General features: G+C 31.9%; 1 protein-coding gene across 6 annotated transcripts in view; it reads right to left on the bottom strand.

Moving 5' to 3' along the window:
• The window catches only part of NEK1 (NIMA related kinase 1), a 128,204-nt gene that overhangs the window by 23,281 nt on the left and 84,337 nt on the right, over positions 1 to 20,586 (bottom strand). For all 6 annotated transcript variants that reach the window (XM_025042976.1, XM_015585129.2, XM_006906326.3 and 3 more), the window contains 5 exons: positions 15,445 to 15,573; positions 13,485 to 13,547; positions 13,172 to 13,400; positions 3,100 to 3,252; positions 381 to 557 (listed from right to left, as the gene is read on the bottom strand). In XM_025042976.1, coding sequence (XP_024898744.1) covers positions 381 to 557; positions 3,100 to 3,252; positions 13,172 to 13,400; positions 13,485 to 13,547; positions 15,445 to 15,573 — 751 coding nt within the window. The remainder of the gene's footprint in view (positions 1 to 380; positions 558 to 3,099; positions 3,253 to 13,171; positions 13,401 to 13,484; positions 13,548 to 15,444; positions 15,574 to 20,586) is intronic.

Below are 20,586 nucleotides of genomic sequence, written 5' to 3'. Positions count from 1 at the left end.
TGAAGAGGGAGAGGTGCCCAGCTTTAGCTCAGCTATTTAAGCCATCATGGACCCATCAGACGAGTCTGGTAGCCAGCTGAATCCCACCAAGCTATCCCAGAGACAAAAGCTCATAGATTTAAAAAAATCACATTAGTCGAGCCTTGACTCAATTCCTGACACACAACATCATGAGATATAATAAAATGATTGTTATTGTAACACTAAATTTTGGGGTGATTAGTTGCATGGCAATTAAAAAAACAGACAAGTTACTGAAAGTATAAAAATAGTGAACCTAATTTGAGATGAATTACCCAAACATTGATGATTTGTTTATAAAGAAAAAATTAAAGTATTACTAAATCAAATACAGCTAATTTTAACCCACTAAAACATACCTTCCAAATTTCCTTCTGGTTTCAATGACATCTGTGGAGATCCCTCACTCAGCTTTGGACTGCTTGTCTCAGCAGAAGAATCGAGAGTAGCTGATAGGTTCATTTCAAGTGAAATACATTTTACTTTTTCTTCTCCAGTGATTAAGGGTTTGTACTTCTCCCCTTCAGAAGAAATATCTGAAATAACAAAAATGAGAAATCATGCTGTTTTTAAAGTGACTTGAATTTTACCTATAATGGAATTTAAAGAAAAGTACAAAAACTGTATTCTTACAACAGGTAATTAATTATTGGTTAAGCTGTTACGCATCAGAAATTAATAAACAACTAAAGTATATACTACCAAATTTCATTTTAATTACACATAATAATTTCTAAGGTGTTTAACATATGGTTTACTTTCTTTTTTCCTTTTGGTGAAATGGTATTTTTTAAATTATTAACTAATTGTTTTTGTTTGTTTCTAGTAATTGCTAGTTACTTGTAATTGCTCAGAAACATTCCATACTTTTAAATGATGCCAGGAAGAATGGATTTGCCTCAAAACAACTTACTACAGTTATCTACAAGACCCCAAAAGGTCATGTAAAATGACAAAAGAGACACCGATGTAAGGATTGGAAGACTAAAGAACATCACAGGTCCCTTATATTTGTCATTTAATCCACAAAACAATCCTTGATAATAGTGTTTCCATTCTACAAATGGAGAAACTGAATGTCCGTCAGAGGAACTTGTCCATGGTTTCTGGGCACGTTATGGAACCAGAAGTGGAACCAAAGCCCATTCTTTTTTCACAACATGTAGCTGCTCCCACATACACACTAAGTAACCTTTGTGTATTTGCATGTGTAGAATTGCATATTGCTTGGAATTTCATTCTCTCCCTTTTCTACCCAATGAGCTGTTTTATCTTTGGCAAGCTCAAAACCACTTGCTCTGTGCAGCTTGTCCTGATCCAAAAGGGCCACATTGTCATTAATGAAACTGTACAGCACTGATAACACAAAGCCTCCTCAACTGTGGCTCCACAGCATTTCACACACACTTCTAACATAGACTTTGCCAACATGTGATATCCTTGATGTTAAGAACTGTGACTTCTTTGTCTTAAAATCCCAGCACAAGGTATATTCTTCTAAGTAAATGGAATTAGGAAAAAAATTAAAAAGAGTGCAGGTGACAACTCTGGAAAATATTTAACTCCAAAATAAACTACTTAAACATCTCTGCACTGCCTTTTAACTTTGTGTATACTTTCATTCTTGCTCTTTTCATGCAATATTATCACTTATTTGTTTTCATTTGTCTGTTTTCTGAGAGCTAGGATGATCTTTAACTCTTTGCAGTTTTACCACCTAACAGATAACTCATAACATATGAGTATTCAATAAACAGTTGGCAAACTGAATTTAAAAAAAAGAAAAATCAGGAAATAATTAAATTACTTCTCAGTTCCAATTCTATGGAGAAGAAAAGCTCTGCTTTCACATTATCATATGCCAATGACATATATTTAAGCAATAAAAATTTTATGTAAGAGAAATCGGAATCTGATATTTTTAAAGTCATGGGAATAAACATATGTAGGACTTTCAGACTACAAAATAATCTGAAATTTTTATCCATTATTGTTGAAAATATTTTAGCCTAGAGGCATTTTTTTTTTTTTTTCTGAATAAAACCTGGGGCATGCTGAGAATAGGCTCAGATTGAGATAATAAGAACATTGTTACTTTTTAAAATTAGTATGTGGCATACAACTGCACAATTTTCTAGACATAACAGTGTGAACATATTAATTACAAATATCACGCTTTGTGTACTTGTCCTTTTTTCAAATAAATGATCATATATATTTCTTTATTCAAATTGTTTTTCCCCTTCAGTATTAAAGAAAATGCAACAATGATTAATGGGTGGGGTATTCACCCATATGAGGAAACAACAACCTACTTTTGCCACTTTAGTAACATGCATATAGGTCCATTTCACTGGCTGTTTATCAGCAACTCTCTAATTCCTTCATACATAATGTGAACAGCCTCATCCACTATGTTATTTTTCTGTGAGTTTTGGATATGAGTTTCACTCTAAGCTTCAAGGAGAGATAGAGAATGTATGCAAAAATGACATATATACATATTCATGCCTAGACACAAGGTAGAAAATACTATATTCAACTTCCTCTTCATCTGAATAAGCTCTTAAATCTGAAAACACCTGTTTTATACACAGACACTCTTCTTTATGCATAGCTGTAATACCAAGACCCACAACACTCATGGGTCATAAATGTCTTCCTCACAAGAACTCATCCTTCCCAGTTCTGGGATAATGTCTGTGATACCTAACTACAGAAATCTTTTAGTCTTTTAATCAGCCTAATTACTGAATCCACATTAAAACATACACCACTCATCTCAATGCAATGCTCGTATATCCTTCTTTATGTAAAAACATCGTTCTGACTATTCTACTTTTCCAGTTCCCCCACATAAATTTCCTTTTCCTTTTATTCTTAGATCCCATGCAGGTTATATCAGATCAAAACTCAAGACTACCATTTGAGACAATTCCCCAGAAAATAAAACCATTTACCATATCACTGGGAAATTATTGTAAATAAGTTCCTTAAAATAGACATTTCTTAAAAATATAATTTAATTTTTAATATAATATTACTTCTAGTATAGAAAAACAATTAGTTTTTCCTTACCACTTCTAATGGTTGTGTTTCCCAATAGTTCTGTCTGAAGTTGTAGTTCAGCTTCTCCAAGTATTTTTAGAACAGAATCTGTAGGGCTTTTCCCCCAGACTCTTCTTGGAGATCCTCCAGAATCTAATTTAATAACATCTCCCACTGTATGGTCTATAAGAAAAAGATACAAAAAATAATTTTCAATGACATAACAATAATACCACATTATGAGGCAGACTTAAGGTCTTCTATTCAATTGAGTGCTTCATGAGAAAATAAAAGGTTATATTGCAAAGAGCATATGATGATGATGAGTCTTTAAAAAAGACTTTCAGGGGTGAATAATAAAAAACAGAACAGAAGCAACTAATACTAGTAATAAAAATATATAATTGCCTTTCTAAATACTTGGAATTAAACTCTAGTTTTAGGGAATATAAAAATAAAAAAATATAAATTATGTTTCTATAAAATTTTTATTTGAGAAAAAGAAAAAAAAATGGAAACCTAAGATAATTGAGCAATAATTTGGGGGAGTACAAAAAAAAAGAAGATAAACTATAAATTAATATTTTTCTATAAATTTAAATGCAGAGAAAACAATCCTAAAGTAAATGAACTTGTGAATTAAAGTAGAGAAAAGCATTTTTTTACTACACTATACTTTTTATTGTCATTTTAGAGTATACTTATTCCACTTATTAAAAAAAAGTTTGCTATAAAACAGCATGCTGCATTACACTGGCAGCAGTCTCATACATCTTGTGTTTCCTACATCTCTTGATTACATCAGGAGAAAAGTATTTTTAAGAAATTTTGTTTTATTTTATCTTCTATATCTTAAGTAGGCAACTGACTCTTGTGATAGTAATAATTTTGGGTAAACTTTTAGAATGAAATTTAGGAAAGCAAAAACTAGAAAATTATCTATTAAACTATGAGTCTTTAGAATGTGTGTTAGTAATACATTTAGCACATAAGTACCGAGCAATAATAGACAGGCTATAACTTCAAATATCATGGGGTATAAATCATATAAACTTTCAGTGGTAACCAAATACTGATACAAATTTTTGTGTATCAGTTCCATGAAAGTAAGTAACTGCAATTTAGCAGGTAATATTCAGTCTGTACAGACAAAATGATCATCAGTGGTGAACTAGTTTTTTAAAAGACGGTTAAAAAGAGGAAAGAACCCAGAAATAGACCTATAATTTACAGCTACTTGGTGTCTGTCGAAGCTGCCAAAACGATCCAAAGTGGGGAGGGGGGATGCGTCTCTTATCTCTTTAACAAACAGAACTATAAAACTGAATGTCCATATGAAAATATGTAGACTTCATCCCCTTCGATGCAGGGAGGGGAAAGCAGATGGACTGGTCTCTGAGCAGAGGTGCCAGAACTGAAAGTCTAGGTACGCAAAAGTGGCTACTGCTGGCAGGACAGAGTACTTAAGAGTAGAAAACTACTCAAAGAGAGAACTCAGAGAACTGTAAAGAGCTGCTTCAAGTCTTAAGCTGAATACTGATCAGCACATGTATGAGGAAATTACTATAGTCCCCAAATAAAAAACAAACAAACAAACAAACAAACAAAAACACCCAAAAGGAATAGAGAGAGCAATACTCGGAATTTACACAGGGTCAGAAATAGTCCCTATTCCCACAGCCAGAAAAGAAAGTCTTATAATTCACAAGGCATCAAGTAGATTACTCAGAAAGGTTTTTGACTCAGTAAAGTGGAAAAATTTAGCCACAGACTATACATTGTTCTGGTTCCACATAACATAGTTTAAAAGCAAGACTTAAAAGGGTCAAGCTATTTTATAAGTGAACTATGTCTGAGAACAAAGATCAAAATATTTATAGAAACACAAAAATATATAATATAGCACTCGTCAAAATAAAATTCACCATTTGGCCTCTAAACAAAGTTACCAAGCATGTGTAGAAGCAGGAGAATTCAACTTATAATAAAGAGAAAAAAAATCAACCAATCAAAACCAACCCAAAAATGAGAGAGAGAATGTAATTAGTAGATAGGGACATTTATAATTGCCATTATAACTGAATTTTATATGTTCAACAAGTCATAGACAGATTGGTAATGATAATTAGAGATAAGGAAAACATTAACAAGATCCATATTGAACTTCTAGAAGGGCCAACAGAAAAAAGCTGGAAAAAATAATGGCAAACGATTTTCTAAATTTAATAAAAACTATATACTTACAAATCCAAGAAGCTCAACAAAATCCAAGCAAAATAAATATGAAGAAAATGACACAAAGTTACATCATTATCAAATTTCCTAAAACCAAGGCCTAGGGGAAAAATCTAAAGAACACAGAGAAGAAATAAGACACATTATATACAGAGGAATAAAGAATAAGAATGACAGAAGACTCTCATCACAAGAAATGTAAACTAGAAGACACTGGAGTAACATCACTAAATACTAAAAAAATTGTCAACTTAGAATTCTACACCCAGAAAAAATATCTCCGTAAAAGAAAGGCAAATAAACACTTTTATGAACAAACAAACAAACAAACAAAGCTGAAAGAATTCATCACCAGCACGACTGTATTATAAGAAATGTTAAGGAAGTCCTTTAGGGAGAAGATAAATAATACCAAATGGAAGTCTGATTTACACAAAAGAATGAAGACCACTGGAAACAGTAACTACATGGGTAGATAAAAAAAACTGTTTATTATTTAAAACTCTTTATTGTAAAGTTTATAGCATAAATTTTTAAAAATCACAATGACTGAGAGGGAACATATCTAAGTATATGGTCATAAGGTTCTTACACTATATGCGGAAAGCAACAAATCATGTTAAGACAGACTGTAATAAGTTAAAGATGTATGTAACAGAACAATGAGCTAGTTAAAAACCCAATAAGAGATAAAATGGAATCATAAAAAATAATCCAAAAGAAAGCAAAACAGGAGGGCAAAAGAAACAAAAAATAGAACAAACACAAACAGCTAAATGACATATTTAAATAAAACCATATTAATAACCACATTAAATGCAAATGGTTTAAACATACCAAGTTGAAGTTATAAGAGCAAATCCAACACTATGCTGCCTACAAGAAACCTACCTAGACGTAAAGATACAAATAGATTAACAGGGGGAAAAAAAAGATAAAGATATACCAGACTAACACTAAGCAAAATAGGTAGAAGTGACTATTAATATCAAAGTAAATTTTAAGTATTTTTTTTAAAGGAACAAACTATTGATAACCACAACACACACGAATCTCAAGAAACATATGCTGAGCTAAAGAGGCCAGACATAAGAGGATATAAAATGTTAGAGTCTGTTTAAATAATAATCTGGACAGAGAAACTTAATCTAAGAAAAAATTCAGAAAAAGCTGCCTCTGGGAGGCTAGCAACAGAGAATGATGGGAAGAGGCATGAAATTTTGGGGTGGGGGGGTGATGGTAATGGTCTAATATCTTGATAGGGATTTAGATTACGTAGGTACAGGCATTAGCTAAAACACAGCAAATGTACATTTAAGATTTCTGTACTTAAACAAATTTCTAAACAAGTATTGAACTCTGTTTAAAGATACGTATGCTGCAAAGTATTTAATGGAGAGTGTACCGATGTCTGCAATGAACTTTAACTGCATTAAAAAATAAGATAGACTAATTGATGGACAGAAGGAATAATAGATATGTGATCAAACATAGTAAAATGTTAATGGGAGAATATGAATGGAGGGCATACAGTGTTCATTGTGAAATTATTTCAATTTTGCCATGTTTGAAATTTTTCATAATACTATTGGGAAATGTAAATCATGTATAATCACACGAAGGAATATTACACAACTATAAAAAAGAACAAGGGAGTTTTTTAATGTAGTGAGATGAAAAGACCTAGAAGACATAAGTAAAACAAATAAATAATAAATAATGTACAATATAACAAATAATGTAAAATAGAGGGAGTAATAACACATATCTTTATTCATATATATGTACATACACATACACGCACCCACACACGTAAATGAATTCTGGAAGGATACACAAACTAACAGGAAAGGAAATGGTTTAAGTGTTAAGGTAAGAGAGAAACTTCAACTATACACTGTTTACACTGTGATTTTTTAATCACATGAATACTGCCTACTTAATAAACATTATTTTTGAATTCATGAGCTAAAACATTATTTGTTTAACAGTATTCTCAGTCTCATGCTAACTTTCCATATGAAAGTGCTTTTCATAAGGTAATGAGATATCTGATAGATCGTGTATTTGTCTCATATAGTTCTATATGATCATTCAAAATTACCTAATTCCCAACAATTGACAAAGTGAAAAACAACTACAAAACTGACCAAATTATTTGCAAACCATATATCTGATGAGGGGTTAATGCACAAAATATATAAAGAACTCATACAACTCAATGACAAAAAGACAAATAATCTAACTAAAAAACAAGCAAAGAACCTGAATAGATACTCTGTCCAAAGATATACAAATGGTCAACAGGTACATAAAAAAGGTGTTCAGCACCACTAATTATTAGGGAATTGCAAATCAAAACCACAATGAGATATCACTTTATACCTGTTAGAATAGCGATCATCAAAAAGACAAGAGATAACATGCTGGTGAGGATGTGGAGAACAGGGAACCTTGTACACTGCTGATGGTGTGATAAACTGGTACTGCCACTATGAGAAACAGTATGGGGATCCCTCAAAAAGTTAAAAATAGAACCACCATATAATCCAGTAATTCTACTTCTGAGAATATATGCAAGGGAAATGAAAACAAGATATAGAAAAGATATCTATATTATCATGTTCATAGCAGCATTATTTGTAATAGCCAAGATATAAAACCAACCTAAGTGTCCATTTATGGATTAAATGGATAAAGATATTGTGGTACATATATAAATGGAATATTATTCAGCCACAAAAAGGATATCCTGCCATATGTAACAATGTGCATGGACCCTGAGGGCATTATTCTAAGTAAAATAAGTCAGACAGAGAAAGACAAAGATTATATGATTTCACTTACATATGGAATCTTAAAAACAAAACTCATAGAAAAAAAGATCAGATTCATGGTTACCAAAAGCAGAGGATGGGGGAAGGGGATCTGGAGAAAGTTGGTCAAAGGCACAAACATAAGTAAGTCCTAGAGATGTAACGTACAGCATGATTATTATAGTTAACAGGCTGTATGATACATAAGAAAGAGAGGAAATGCTAAGATTTTTCATCACAAGGAAAAAAATTTTTTCTCTTTATTGTATCTGTATGAGAGGATGGATACTAACAAAAATTATTACAGTAATCATTTTAAAATATATGTAAATCAAACCATTATGCTATACACCTTAAGTTTGAACAGTAATGTATGTCAATTATATCTCAATAAAATTGGGGAAAAAAGATTACCCAATTCTTGTGTTTTTGTTCTGCATATGACCTTTCTTCCTATTTTTAAAGAAAATATGGCAGAGATTTTTTCATCTATAAAACTTACTTATATCTCTCTACCTTTGCCTCTATCCCCGTCACACTGGCTCTAAATTATCTTCAACCCCACCAACTAAAAGATCTCACAACATCAGGTGTGTTTGTCCTCATATTTAACTATTTAATGACCACTTTATATGAATAAAATCAGTGCTACATGATATGGAACATACCACATGCAGTACAAGTCAAATGAATTTATTTAAAAAGATTATATTATAAAATACACAGACAAAAGATACTTAAATGAAGAAAATAATTACAGCAGGTGATTAGTTCTTTAAAAATAATAATAGAAGAGGTTTACTTCTAACAGTACAGAAAAGTGAAGAAAGAGTTTCAAGAAAAAGGAGGTAGTGAGTGTGGATAAAATTGCTATCGATACATAAAATAAGGATAGCTAAAATAACTAGCCTTTAAATTTACCAACATGACGGTCTTTGTTAAACCTGAAAAGAATAGTCTTCATGAAGTAGTGGGGAATAAAAGCTTGACTGAAGTAGTTTCAGGGAGAATGAAAGGGAAGGATCTGGAGTTGTAAACAGATGATACTCTGAAGAGTTCTGCTAGAAAGAGGACTTCAAAAATGGGGTAAAAGTTAAAGAATAGGGACAGAAAAGAAAAGAAAAAAGCAGCCATGCAAAGGACTTAGAAAAGAGGGAAGGGGAAGTGCATTGTGAAAAAGAAAGCACTTGGCATGTTTCAAGAAGTGAGAAGTGAGTAGTTGGAAATAAATGAATAGTGTCAATACACAAGGGAAAACCAGTGGAGAACCTCACAGACCATGAAAAGGACTTTGGATTTTTATTTAAATGATAGAGTGACATAATATATTTTGTCCTTCTAATTAGTATAAAATATTTTCAAGTCTCTTTTTTATAAGGTTACATTGACTCTACAGCACTACCAAGAAGCATCCTACATCTCTCTTCCCCTTTAAAGCTCAGCTTCCTTATAAGGTTCTAAACTCTTTTTTTTACTTCTCACTTTCCATTCACTTAATTCCTGGATTCTGTATCTGCCCCTAGCACTCTAATGAAACTGCTTTTATCAAGGACACAATGTCCCTTTCTGGACAAAACTAGTGTAAATTTTTTAGCCCTCAACTTGTCATTTCTCTTCCTGAAGTATTCTCATCTTCCTTTTAAATCCACGCTACACTCAGTTTTCCTAACTCTGATTGTTCCTTATTTTCTTCTCAAAGTTCTTCCTTTGACAAACTCTTACAAGCCTTTCACGTAAAGCCCTTATAGGTCTGTCCCATACTATATCTTAAATATGTCCTCTTCTCTTTATTACTTTTTAATAACTTCGTTAAGGTCATCACAGTAATTTTTGTCTAGATTAGTACAAGAGCCTCTAAAAACTGCTCGCAAGGACTTCCTAATTATGAATAAGATGCAATAAGGTAACCAGAGTTATGCTATTACCTAAATAACCCAAACGATTTAATAAAATATACAAAATGACAGTTTCAAGACAATGGATAAGAGGTCATGATGAACATGGATCCCTGATAGGAAAGAAACAAGATGATCCCTATGATTGCCCCAGCTTACTGTCTTGTTAGTTTCCAGGCAGCAGCTCAGAAGGCAGAACCTAGTAAGAGTCTAGTACACTCTCCAACTTCAAGAGCTAAAGCTAGGATTCTTGGAGACCAAGGCAAGTAGAAAGAATTCCAGAGAATTCCAGAGATTTGCAGAGTGAAGCCCTTTGAGTATTCAGTGAAATAGTGCTCTGAGCAAATGTGTGAGAAAACTACCAAAGAACCACCCAGAAAGATTACAGGGAATGCAGGACATGAAATATTGCTTGGTCCCACCAGCCAGACTGGATAATGTCATAATTCATGGTGCACTAGGTACTCAGAAGGGTTTCATCTCCGTAGTGGGGAATAATTATCACTAAACATGGCTCCGATTTCACCTAACAAATATTAAAAACAAGACATAAATGGATCAAACTGAGTCTAACTTAACTGCATTCCAGAAAAAAAAGCTGCAGAATTACAGAAATAAAAATACCTAAGCACCCAACAAGGTAAAATTCATAATGTCTGACATCCAAACTAAAATTGCCAATTATGCAAAGAAGCAGAAGAATATGACCCATCATAAGGAGAAAAATCAAAAAATCAAAATGGACCAAGAACTGAGACATGTTAGAATTAGCTGGCAAGGACATTAACAAAGTTTTTATAACTATACAATCAAAAGTTAAATAGAGAAATGGTAGATATATATACGTTTGTGAATATGAATATATACATACATATACATGTCTAAATCAAACTTCTAGAGATGAAACTCTAATATCTAGATGAAAAATACACTGGATGGGATTAATAGATTTGGCAATGCAGAAAAAAAAAAATAAGTGAATTTGAAGCTAGAGCAATAGAAACACAGAATAAAATAGAATCTAAAAAATGAAAAAAGTATCACAGAGTTACAGGATAACTTCAATCTGTTCAATATATATGAAATTACAGTCCCTGAAGGAGAGAAAGGGGACAAGGCACAGAAAAAATATTTGAAGAAATATTAGCAAAGAAATTTCCAATTTGATGAAAACTATAAACCCACAGATCCAAGATGCTTGACAAAGCCCAAGGAAAAGAAACATGAAGAAAACTACAATAAAGCACTTTAAAAATTGCTCAAAACCGATGATCAAGACAAATCATAAATGCAGAGGAAAACAGTGTGTTATGTAGAGAGGAACAAAGATAAGGATCATATTTCTTGTCAGAAACGATGCAAGTTAGAAGGCAACAGAGTAACATCTTGAAACCATTGAAAGACAAAACTGCCAACCTAGAACTTGGAGAAAATATCTTTTAACAATTATGGTGAAATAGTTTTCATTATACAAAAGTTCAAAGACTCTATCACCGGCATTGCAAGAAATGTTAAAAGAAGTCCTTTATTCAGAAAGAAAATGATACTACATGGATATGTAAATGTAAACAAAGAAATAAAGAACACCAGAAATGGTAACTACATGGAAAATACAAAAAAGATTATTTTTCTTAGTATCTCTTTAATGATAATTAACAGTTCTAATTCCTGGGAAGATGCAGTAAGCACACATCAACCCATGTCTCCCATTGAATAAAGCTCCCATTGAACAAAATGCATGAAGCAACTATTTGAGAACTGAGAAGCAAACAGTATCAGCCAAATTAGAGAAGATGACAAAAATTCAAAGTACCATGAAACCAGTGGTGAGTTACCATTTTCCCCCTCCAGGATTCCCAAGTCAGAATTCAAGTATGTGGTGACAGAAATAAATCTAACTATGGAAGGTGAACATATAATGTAAATATATATATACCTTACTGTTAAAATGTACAGCTGAAACTTACTGGATTTCATTAACCAATAACTTATAAAAAAATAAAATTAAAAAAAAAAAGAATTCGACATGCCAGAAACTCAGAAGTGGGCACACTGTTTTAAGTCTCCTCTCTGCACTCAGAGTTATGTTCATACTGTTTGACAGAGCCAATGTATAACATCCTTCATGATCTGGCCCTGCTTACTTCTTCTAAGGCTTCTTGCTTGCCATTCTTTGTCTTGAATTCTGAATTTTAGTTGTCCATGCTAAATTATATCCAGTTCTCTTTGCTTTGCCTGCTCTCCCACATTTGGGTTCTAGTAATTCTCTGCTTAAAACACTCTGCTTGGCTTTTGGTTTAGATAACTTCTTATCCCTCAGCACATTACTTTTTCCAGAAATCATCTTCTTGGCTCTCTCAACACTGATTTATGCCCTGATACATATTCTTACAGTAGCTATTATTATCCCTAGCATATTATTTATCAACTATAAATAATGGCCTCTTTACTTGCCTCCCTTTCCACTAAACCCTAAGTACCTTAAGGTGAGAGACTATGTCTTAATGATTATTATATCCTCCCTGCTTAGGAATATGTGATATATAATGGGACACAATAAAGAACTGCTAAATAAGTAAACAAATAAATGCTATGGAGTCTTCGGGCTTTTCTCCAATGCAAGAAAGAATTCTACAAAAATAGTCCATCAAAAAAATTACTTGAAAAAAAATTAAAACTATTTAGTTAGTTGATGTTCAGATTTGCCTCTTTAGAATGTAAGTACAAATGTTTTTGCTCATTCACTGTTGTATTTCTAATGCCTAGGAAAATGCAAGAAAATAGTAGGCACTCAGTAATCATTGCTAAATAAATGAAACATTAAGTGAGATCTTCTCAATATCCCTGCTAAATGCCCATGGAAGCTTCCTGAGATTTAGTTAAAGTTTACTACTGTGGTTCTCATCAAGAATTATTCCTGATAATAGATTAGAGAGGGTTAAAGTAATACAACTTATGTATGTATCATTAGTTCCCTCTCTCACACTTCTCTCACACTAGCTATTTTTAAGAATGAATAGTTTTTCTCATTTTTCACATATATATGAAATCCTTCCAGCTTCTTTCAATTCCTCTAAGTGTCCTTTCTTTCAGAGTGCCCATACAAGTTTATGTGTGTGTTAGAACAAAATAGGATATGAACACTTTTATACCCACTGTCAGTTGCAGAGAAGGATGCATCCCATGCAGACTCATCCAGAGGAATCACGAGCTGCCCTCCTGCCTCCCATTTCTTGCGATCAGATGAAACTGACTTTTCTTTTTCATGTCCTTTGTCATCTTCGTGAACAATTATCTCACAGGTATCAGAGTGACACTGCTTGCCTTTTTCATCTTCTTGAGCTTTAAGATTTTGATTTAATCTACGTAGTATTTCTCGCTTACTCTGAAACAGTTAAAACCCTATACTTTAATATGCATATGATGATTAAGTAATATGATAAAAAAAAAAAATGAAAATTGCACCTACCGAAATAGCATTGTTAGTCTTTTGCATTTCTTCTGCGGGTTCCTGGGTACCAGTTAAACTGTCCTTTAAACACAGATAGTTACAAAGTAAGAAATAATGTTATTTTAAAAGTCTACCTTAAAATTTGTGATATTTTTGTTAAGTTTTATTTTTCTTTAAATTGCTCTTTGTGTATTATTTCATTCCTGTAAATGTCAACACCGCTTCCTTCATTATCTGCAGTGAGAAACAGTTAAATATAATCAAGTAATAGGCTTAATATATAGTAGAAGGGCCAATTCTCAATTATTTGTCATATTTTTAAATTACCAATCATGTATATAACTATACACTCTTCCTCTGTGGCATCTGATTTTTTGATAATTTTAAGTCAATAACAGAAATAAAAAAAATAATTCATATACTCTTAATTAAAACTAAGGAAAGTTTTAATGAATAAAGTAATTCAATATAGGCTGTGTTATTTTGAAGCTGTCTTTTGTTTCATGAACAATATGTATTCTTATTAAGCCATACTATTAAACATAATTGAGAATTGTTTTTTCTCTCTAAGCAAAGAAAGTAACAATAATGAATTTGAAGTCCCATGTACTAATAATATAAATTTTGTTTTCTGATTAGTAAAATCATAGCAATCTAGACTACCTAGAATTTTTAAATACATGAAAAGAAATTAGTAGTTATGAAAGCTATGAAAGCAAGGATAACTGGAAGACTCAGACTATGGAAGAGCAATTCTCAATTTTAAATAAGCACTACCTGTCAAGAAAACACATAAAGAAAAACCATTTATTTACATGGATTATCTCAATTTTGTACTATTTGAGAAAAATACAAAAGAGTATAATGGTCGGTTTTAAAGTAATTCATGAAATGAGACAAACAGTATTTTACCCAGTAAAGTAGTCAGGAATTAGCGTCACTACAATCAGAGAGATGAACAGCTATTTGAGATATGAGACTGAGTACCAGGAGGGGAACCCCACAGTGGTATCAAAAGCTGAAGTGAACAATATAGCACAAGCAAAGTCATTATCAAAAAGTAAAAGAGACTAAGCGTACTTGAAGAACCATATTTTCTTATATGAAGTTCTTGAGAGTGAGCGAAAAACTAAGTCTTATTTTCAAAATAAACAAAAAGGCTGTAAAAAAATTGTTGTACCAATGACATCAGAGTTGTCTGCAAAAACTTAATGAAACTCAATAATTAAAAGGCACTGACATTAATTACCAGGAAAGGAGAAAATCATGTTAATGTGTTATATTATATGATTCGGTAGACTTTTTCCCTTCTTTCTGTTGAATTGTAGGCTGAAGTTCCACATCATGAGCCCATTTCCCTTAATCCTAAAACAGAGTTTTCACATTTTAGATGGATACCTGACACATACTTCAGAGTTTAAACTATCTACTTGCCCACATTGCTATGTCTTACTATCTATTTGGCATGACAGAGATTTAAAAATAGAAGTTAAAAGAAATAATTGATGAATTACGTGCAATTATACTGAGTCCACTAACATCTGTTATGCCAAAAAAATTAAAATAGATGTAAACATGTCTTGGACTTTATTCCTAGAAGTAATTACTCTAAGTACCAAAAAGACATTATTTCTTAAAAAGTGCATTTTTGCTGACTGTGAAAGATGGAATATATAAATGTTTTTGCATGATTTTTAGTATATTTCTATATATATTTTTTATTTATTCAATATTAGTTTAAAGTTAAAGAGAGGGAGAATCATTCCAATAATTTTTATCTACCAGGTGGTCCTAGATATAAAACTTAAGATCAGCGAGGCCCCAATATTCAGAGTAAACATACACAAAAATCTTAAAAAGTAATTTTTTTTCCTAGGAAAAAACCTAACGGGACATTAGAAATTAATATAATTTCATTATATTTAATCTGTTTAATAATCTTTTAACTTTGAAGCAGTCTAAATTTTAGGAAACTTACCATACCCACTTCTTTCAAAGCTGAAGTGACAGAAATAACAGATCTCATCTGTTGCTTTGATGGAGAGCCACCTGAATCATGCTGTCCTGAAGGAGACATATCAGAATTCTTTACTCCTTTAGCCACCAACTGTAATAAAGAATTTAAACACCCATTGAGAAATGTATATTTGCATGAAGAGATCACTGTTTGTTTATGCACTCTATCCACAAGTAGTTTTTTTAATTCTTCAATTGTCATAATGCAAGGCAATGTGCTAGATGCTAAAAGATCAGTGGATAAAGAGAAACATCTCTGGCTTCAGATGTAAAAATAATTATGTGTCATGTAGTACTAAATAACTCCTTTCCACTGCATTAACGGTGTTTCATAAAATGATGATAAAAAACAAACTTTCCTAAAAAATTAAATACTAGTACTTTCACTTTAGTTTTAATCCACTACAACATTTGGTGGGAAGAAAAACATATTAATCTTACACTTCAGAAAAATGCTTCTGCAATTTCCGTAAGTTCAGTACAATCTTCATAAAGTCTGAACATCAGTCACACAACATAAGAGCCCTCATTATAAAAATGTGAACATACATGAGAATGGAAGAACTGATATATACAGCTAATAAAATTTATATCACTGAGAATACATTTGTTATAGTCACATGTGTGTTCATTTTATCTTGCCATTTAGACTCTAAATTATGTAAATTAAGATTCTGAAGCTTTAATAAATATAAGGAAATGCCATTTACAGGTACGATCATAGTAACATGACAACAAGTCTTCTCCCTACTTCTGACTTTTCTTCAAACCAGTAAATAAGAATTTCTGGTGAGTATACATATTGAATGCAATCTTTACTGATCATCTAGTAAGCATAAGGTAGTAACAGAATTCTAAATTTGGTCTTCTGGATTTCCGTTTACACCAATATAGGTTGTTTGAAAGAAGATGGACATATTAACACAGTATTGAAGGAGAAGAACAAAGTTCAAGGAATGACACTACCTGGCTTCAAGCCTTACTATAAAGCTACAGTATCAAGACAGTGTGGTATTGGTGAAAGAACAGACATGTAGATCAATGGAACAGAATAGAACTCAGAAACAGATCACACAAATATAGTCAACTAATCTTTAACAAAGGAGCAAGGGCAATTTAATGGAGAAAAGATAGTCTTTATAATAAATGGTGCTAGAACTGAACAACCACAAGCAAAAACAAACAAAAAAATGTATCTAGACACAGACCCTACACACTTCACAAAATTAACTCAAAATCTATCACAGACCTAAAAACTCCTAGAAGATAATATAGGAAAAAATCCAAATGACCTTGGACTTTTTAGGTAGAACACCGAAGGCATGATGTTAAAGAGAGAATATATAAAATAGATTTCATTAAAATTACAAACTTTTGTTCTGTCAAAGACGCTGTTGAGAGAATGAGAAGGCAAGCCACAGACTGGGAAAAATTATTTGCAAAATACATAAACACATAAAGGATTGCTAATCAAAATATAAAACAACTCTTAAAACTCAACAATAAGGAAACAAACAACGCATTTACTTACTGGCACATACATGGACATTCAGTGCTCAAAAAAAAAAAATGAGCTATCAAGTCATGCAAAGACATGCAGGAAACTTAAGTGCCTTTTACTCAGTGAAAGAAGACAATCTGAAAAGGATACATTCTACATGATTTCAACCATATGACTTTCTGGAAAAGGCAAAACTGTGGAAATAATAAAAGATCAGTGGAACCAGGGGCTAGCAGGGGAGTGGGGCTGGTGGGAGGGATGAATAGGCAAAGCACAGGGGTTTTTTAGGGTAGTGAAAATACTCTGTATGATACTATAATGATGAACATATGTCATTATACATTTGTTCAAACCCACAGAATGTACACCACCAAGTTTAAACTATAATGTAAGCTATGGACTTTGGGTGATGATGTGTCAAGGTAGGTTCATCAACTGTAACAAATGTACCACTCTGGTGGGGGATGTTCATAATGGGGGAGGCTATACCTCTGTAGGGGAAAGGGGTGTATGGGAAATCTCTGTACCTTCTTCTCAATTTTGCTATGAACCTAAAACTGTTCTAAAAAGTAGTCTTTATTAAAAAAACAAAAGATGAAGTACTGCTTTAATCCCATAGTTCAGTGCTGTGGAGAAAGTACAGTGATGTTTAAAATATATGATAAATGACTTTTAAAAAATTCTAGAGCTCACACAACTATTATCTCCTTGAAAGATTATGTAGAAATATTCTGAAACTTTATAATTGTCTTACTACCACAGAGTATATTCAAAATAGGTACCATAACTTGAGGGAATAAAAACAAGCTCCAATTAGATCTGAACAAATAGCCACATTTTTAGAAGAAATATGTTATTTCCCTAGATGGTTATTTTGAAGAAAACAAATTAATTTGGACATAAAACTGTGCCATTATTATTTAAATCAGTAATATCTTCCTTACCACATATCATATTTCTTAATTGTATTATACCAATTTACTTAAAAATGATTTCTGCTATTTCAATAAATAAATCTAATGTGATTTTTATGAGAAGACAAATATACAATATCTGATTAAAATTAATCAACATATTCAAAAATATATTAAGTGCCAAGCACAGTGCTAGATCTACATGGTAACTGTGTGAGTTGACAGATGTTACTGTGGTAATCAGTTCACGATACATACATATATCAAATCATCATGCTATGTATCTTATACTTACGCAATGTTATTTAACAATTATATTTCAGTAAAGTCAGGGGAAAAAACTCAGTATATTATAGACTAGAACTAATGGCAATAAATAATTCTAAACCAAAAAAGTAAAAGAAAAACAAAACAAAATGAATGACAATGCTTTTTCTCAAAGGATTACAAAGTATAAGAGAAAGGAGAACATAAAAATCAATCAGTATGTTACACAGAAATAAAAGTAGATGTGTGCTAAATAATCTGGGGAAAAACAAACAAAATAAAAACTAGAGAAAGAACTGTGTAAAAAGCCAGGATGGGAGATGGTGAGACCAACTTTAATAAAGTATCCAATTTGAATGGCCATTCATTGTTTAAGAAGTTCATAAAATACAGTTGAAGTAGGATAGTTCTAAACTCAAATTCCAAACGTCTCCCTTACTAGTCTCATGATTTTTTATTGTTTTTTATCCTCTCTAAACTTCGAGCTTTTTCTAAAATAGGAATGCTGTACCCATTGTCTCCTTGCTATAGGGATTAATAAACGTGATAATTTATGTAAGGTGTACAGCTGTGAGGCATTTGTTGTACCTAACAAATGGTAGTAATTACTATGATTTAGCAAATATTTATTTAGCTTTCATTAAATAAGGTCATTTGGTTTAAACACTAAAAGTCTGGTTTTAGTATCTGACAAAATGAAGAAACTTGCACAAAGCAAAATAAAAACAACAACTACTCATCTATGCAAAATTAAAATTTGAAGTTTTTGTAGTGTATAAGAATTGACACAGACATCAATAAGCAGCAGAAACCGGAAAGAAAATACTTTACATGATAAAATTTAAAAAAACGATATAGAGTAATTTAATTGTATGAATAATTAAACAAGAGAGATCATATAAACTTAACCAATTTCACTAAAGACCACCAACTTCCCTTCTCAACCTATGATACGATTTGCATTTATGCTTATAAAGACTATCTCAAAAGTCATTTCCAAAATTATTGGGAAGATGACTATGATAGACATATTAAAGAAACTTTTAATAAAAGAAAAAAAGTCACCTATATAGCCACTGCTCTAATACTTCATTTATCTATATGCTTTTATAATGATTAATCACATACATACATAATTCTTATACAGTTTAAACAGGGAATTGGCACAACTCTCTGAAATTGTAGACATATGGCCTAAGAAAAATTTTAAACATTTTGGGGAATATTTAGCAGGTTATGTCCTTAAAGAATGATAAAAGTCACATAAAGGGATTGAAATCCTTTCTCTTGACCTTATATTCTTTAGATATAAATTATAATAGAGATGTTTCTATATTAATCTCAACCTTAAAAGAAACCTAAAAATCTGTTTATTGATAAAGTGCTATGAGTTGAACAGTAAGAAACAAAAGATAATCAAATTTAGGAAAGTGTTGGGATTATTATACTAAGATATGGATGATCTCGACAAAATTCTGTTCACACTGCTTATCTTTGTACTTATAGAAGCAAATCTTTTAATGAACAGAAGCTATTTCAATGAAGAAAATACTTCACACATTACTATTAAAAACTTATTCCGTGTTGTACAAAAATCTGTATGACTGACTTATACATGGCTAATGACTGGTATACAGTCACAGGTATATATTTTATGATCTAAGATATCTGATCCAATGTTTAAGACACTGGCACTGCTGTAGTAATGACCGTCAGCAGCTTTCGGAAACGCTTGTGTTCTATAATAGAACACATGGTAGTTGCTCTCGGGGCTCCACTAAGCTTAAAAGATCAGAAGAAGCTGAAACAATGAAAAAGCAAAAAAACTCAGACATTTGAAATCTAAAGCGAAGAACAAAGACCAACAGAACATCTACTAATTCTTACAATTGATAATAAAACTAAGTCAGTTATTGAAAATTTAAAGGTAATTCAGTTAACTACTGAGACATGGTAATATTACTAGAAGCCAAGGAATACATATCACTAACCTATTAGTACAGTAGAACTTGGGCCTTCTGAGTAAACATCATATAACCTGAATGTTAAGGCTATTATTATTAAATGTTAACCAGATCTTGAGATAAAAGTTATCATGTAAAATTGCTTCTATTTTATCTGTCAATTGTACTATTTGCTGAAAATTAACCATCTTTGCCACTAAATCACAAAACTCAAAATTTCTCCAAAGAGACCAGGTTTATAAACACACGAACCTATCAGTTTACCTACTCTTGAAGCATACGAAATACAAATACTATTGCCGTTGTACATGCTGAATGATTAATAAGGATTTAATGTATGTTAGAAAAATATTATGAAATGGCCTGATTTCATATTTTTAATAGAGAGCAAATTCACATGTAATTTAATACAGTCTAAAGCATGGCCAAATTTTATCAAATTCATGCTGAACTTCTTA

Source organism: Pteropus alecto, unplaced genomic scaffold (genome assembly GCF_000325575.1).
Source record: "Pteropus alecto unplaced genomic scaffold, ASM32557v1 scaffold50, whole genome shotgun sequence".
NCBI classification, from domain to species: domain Eukaryota; kingdom Metazoa; phylum Chordata; class Mammalia; order Chiroptera; family Pteropodidae; genus Pteropus; species Pteropus alecto.
The sequence above is the reverse complement of the archived record's forward strand: the minus strand, read 5'-3'. Positions and strand labels throughout refer to the sequence as shown.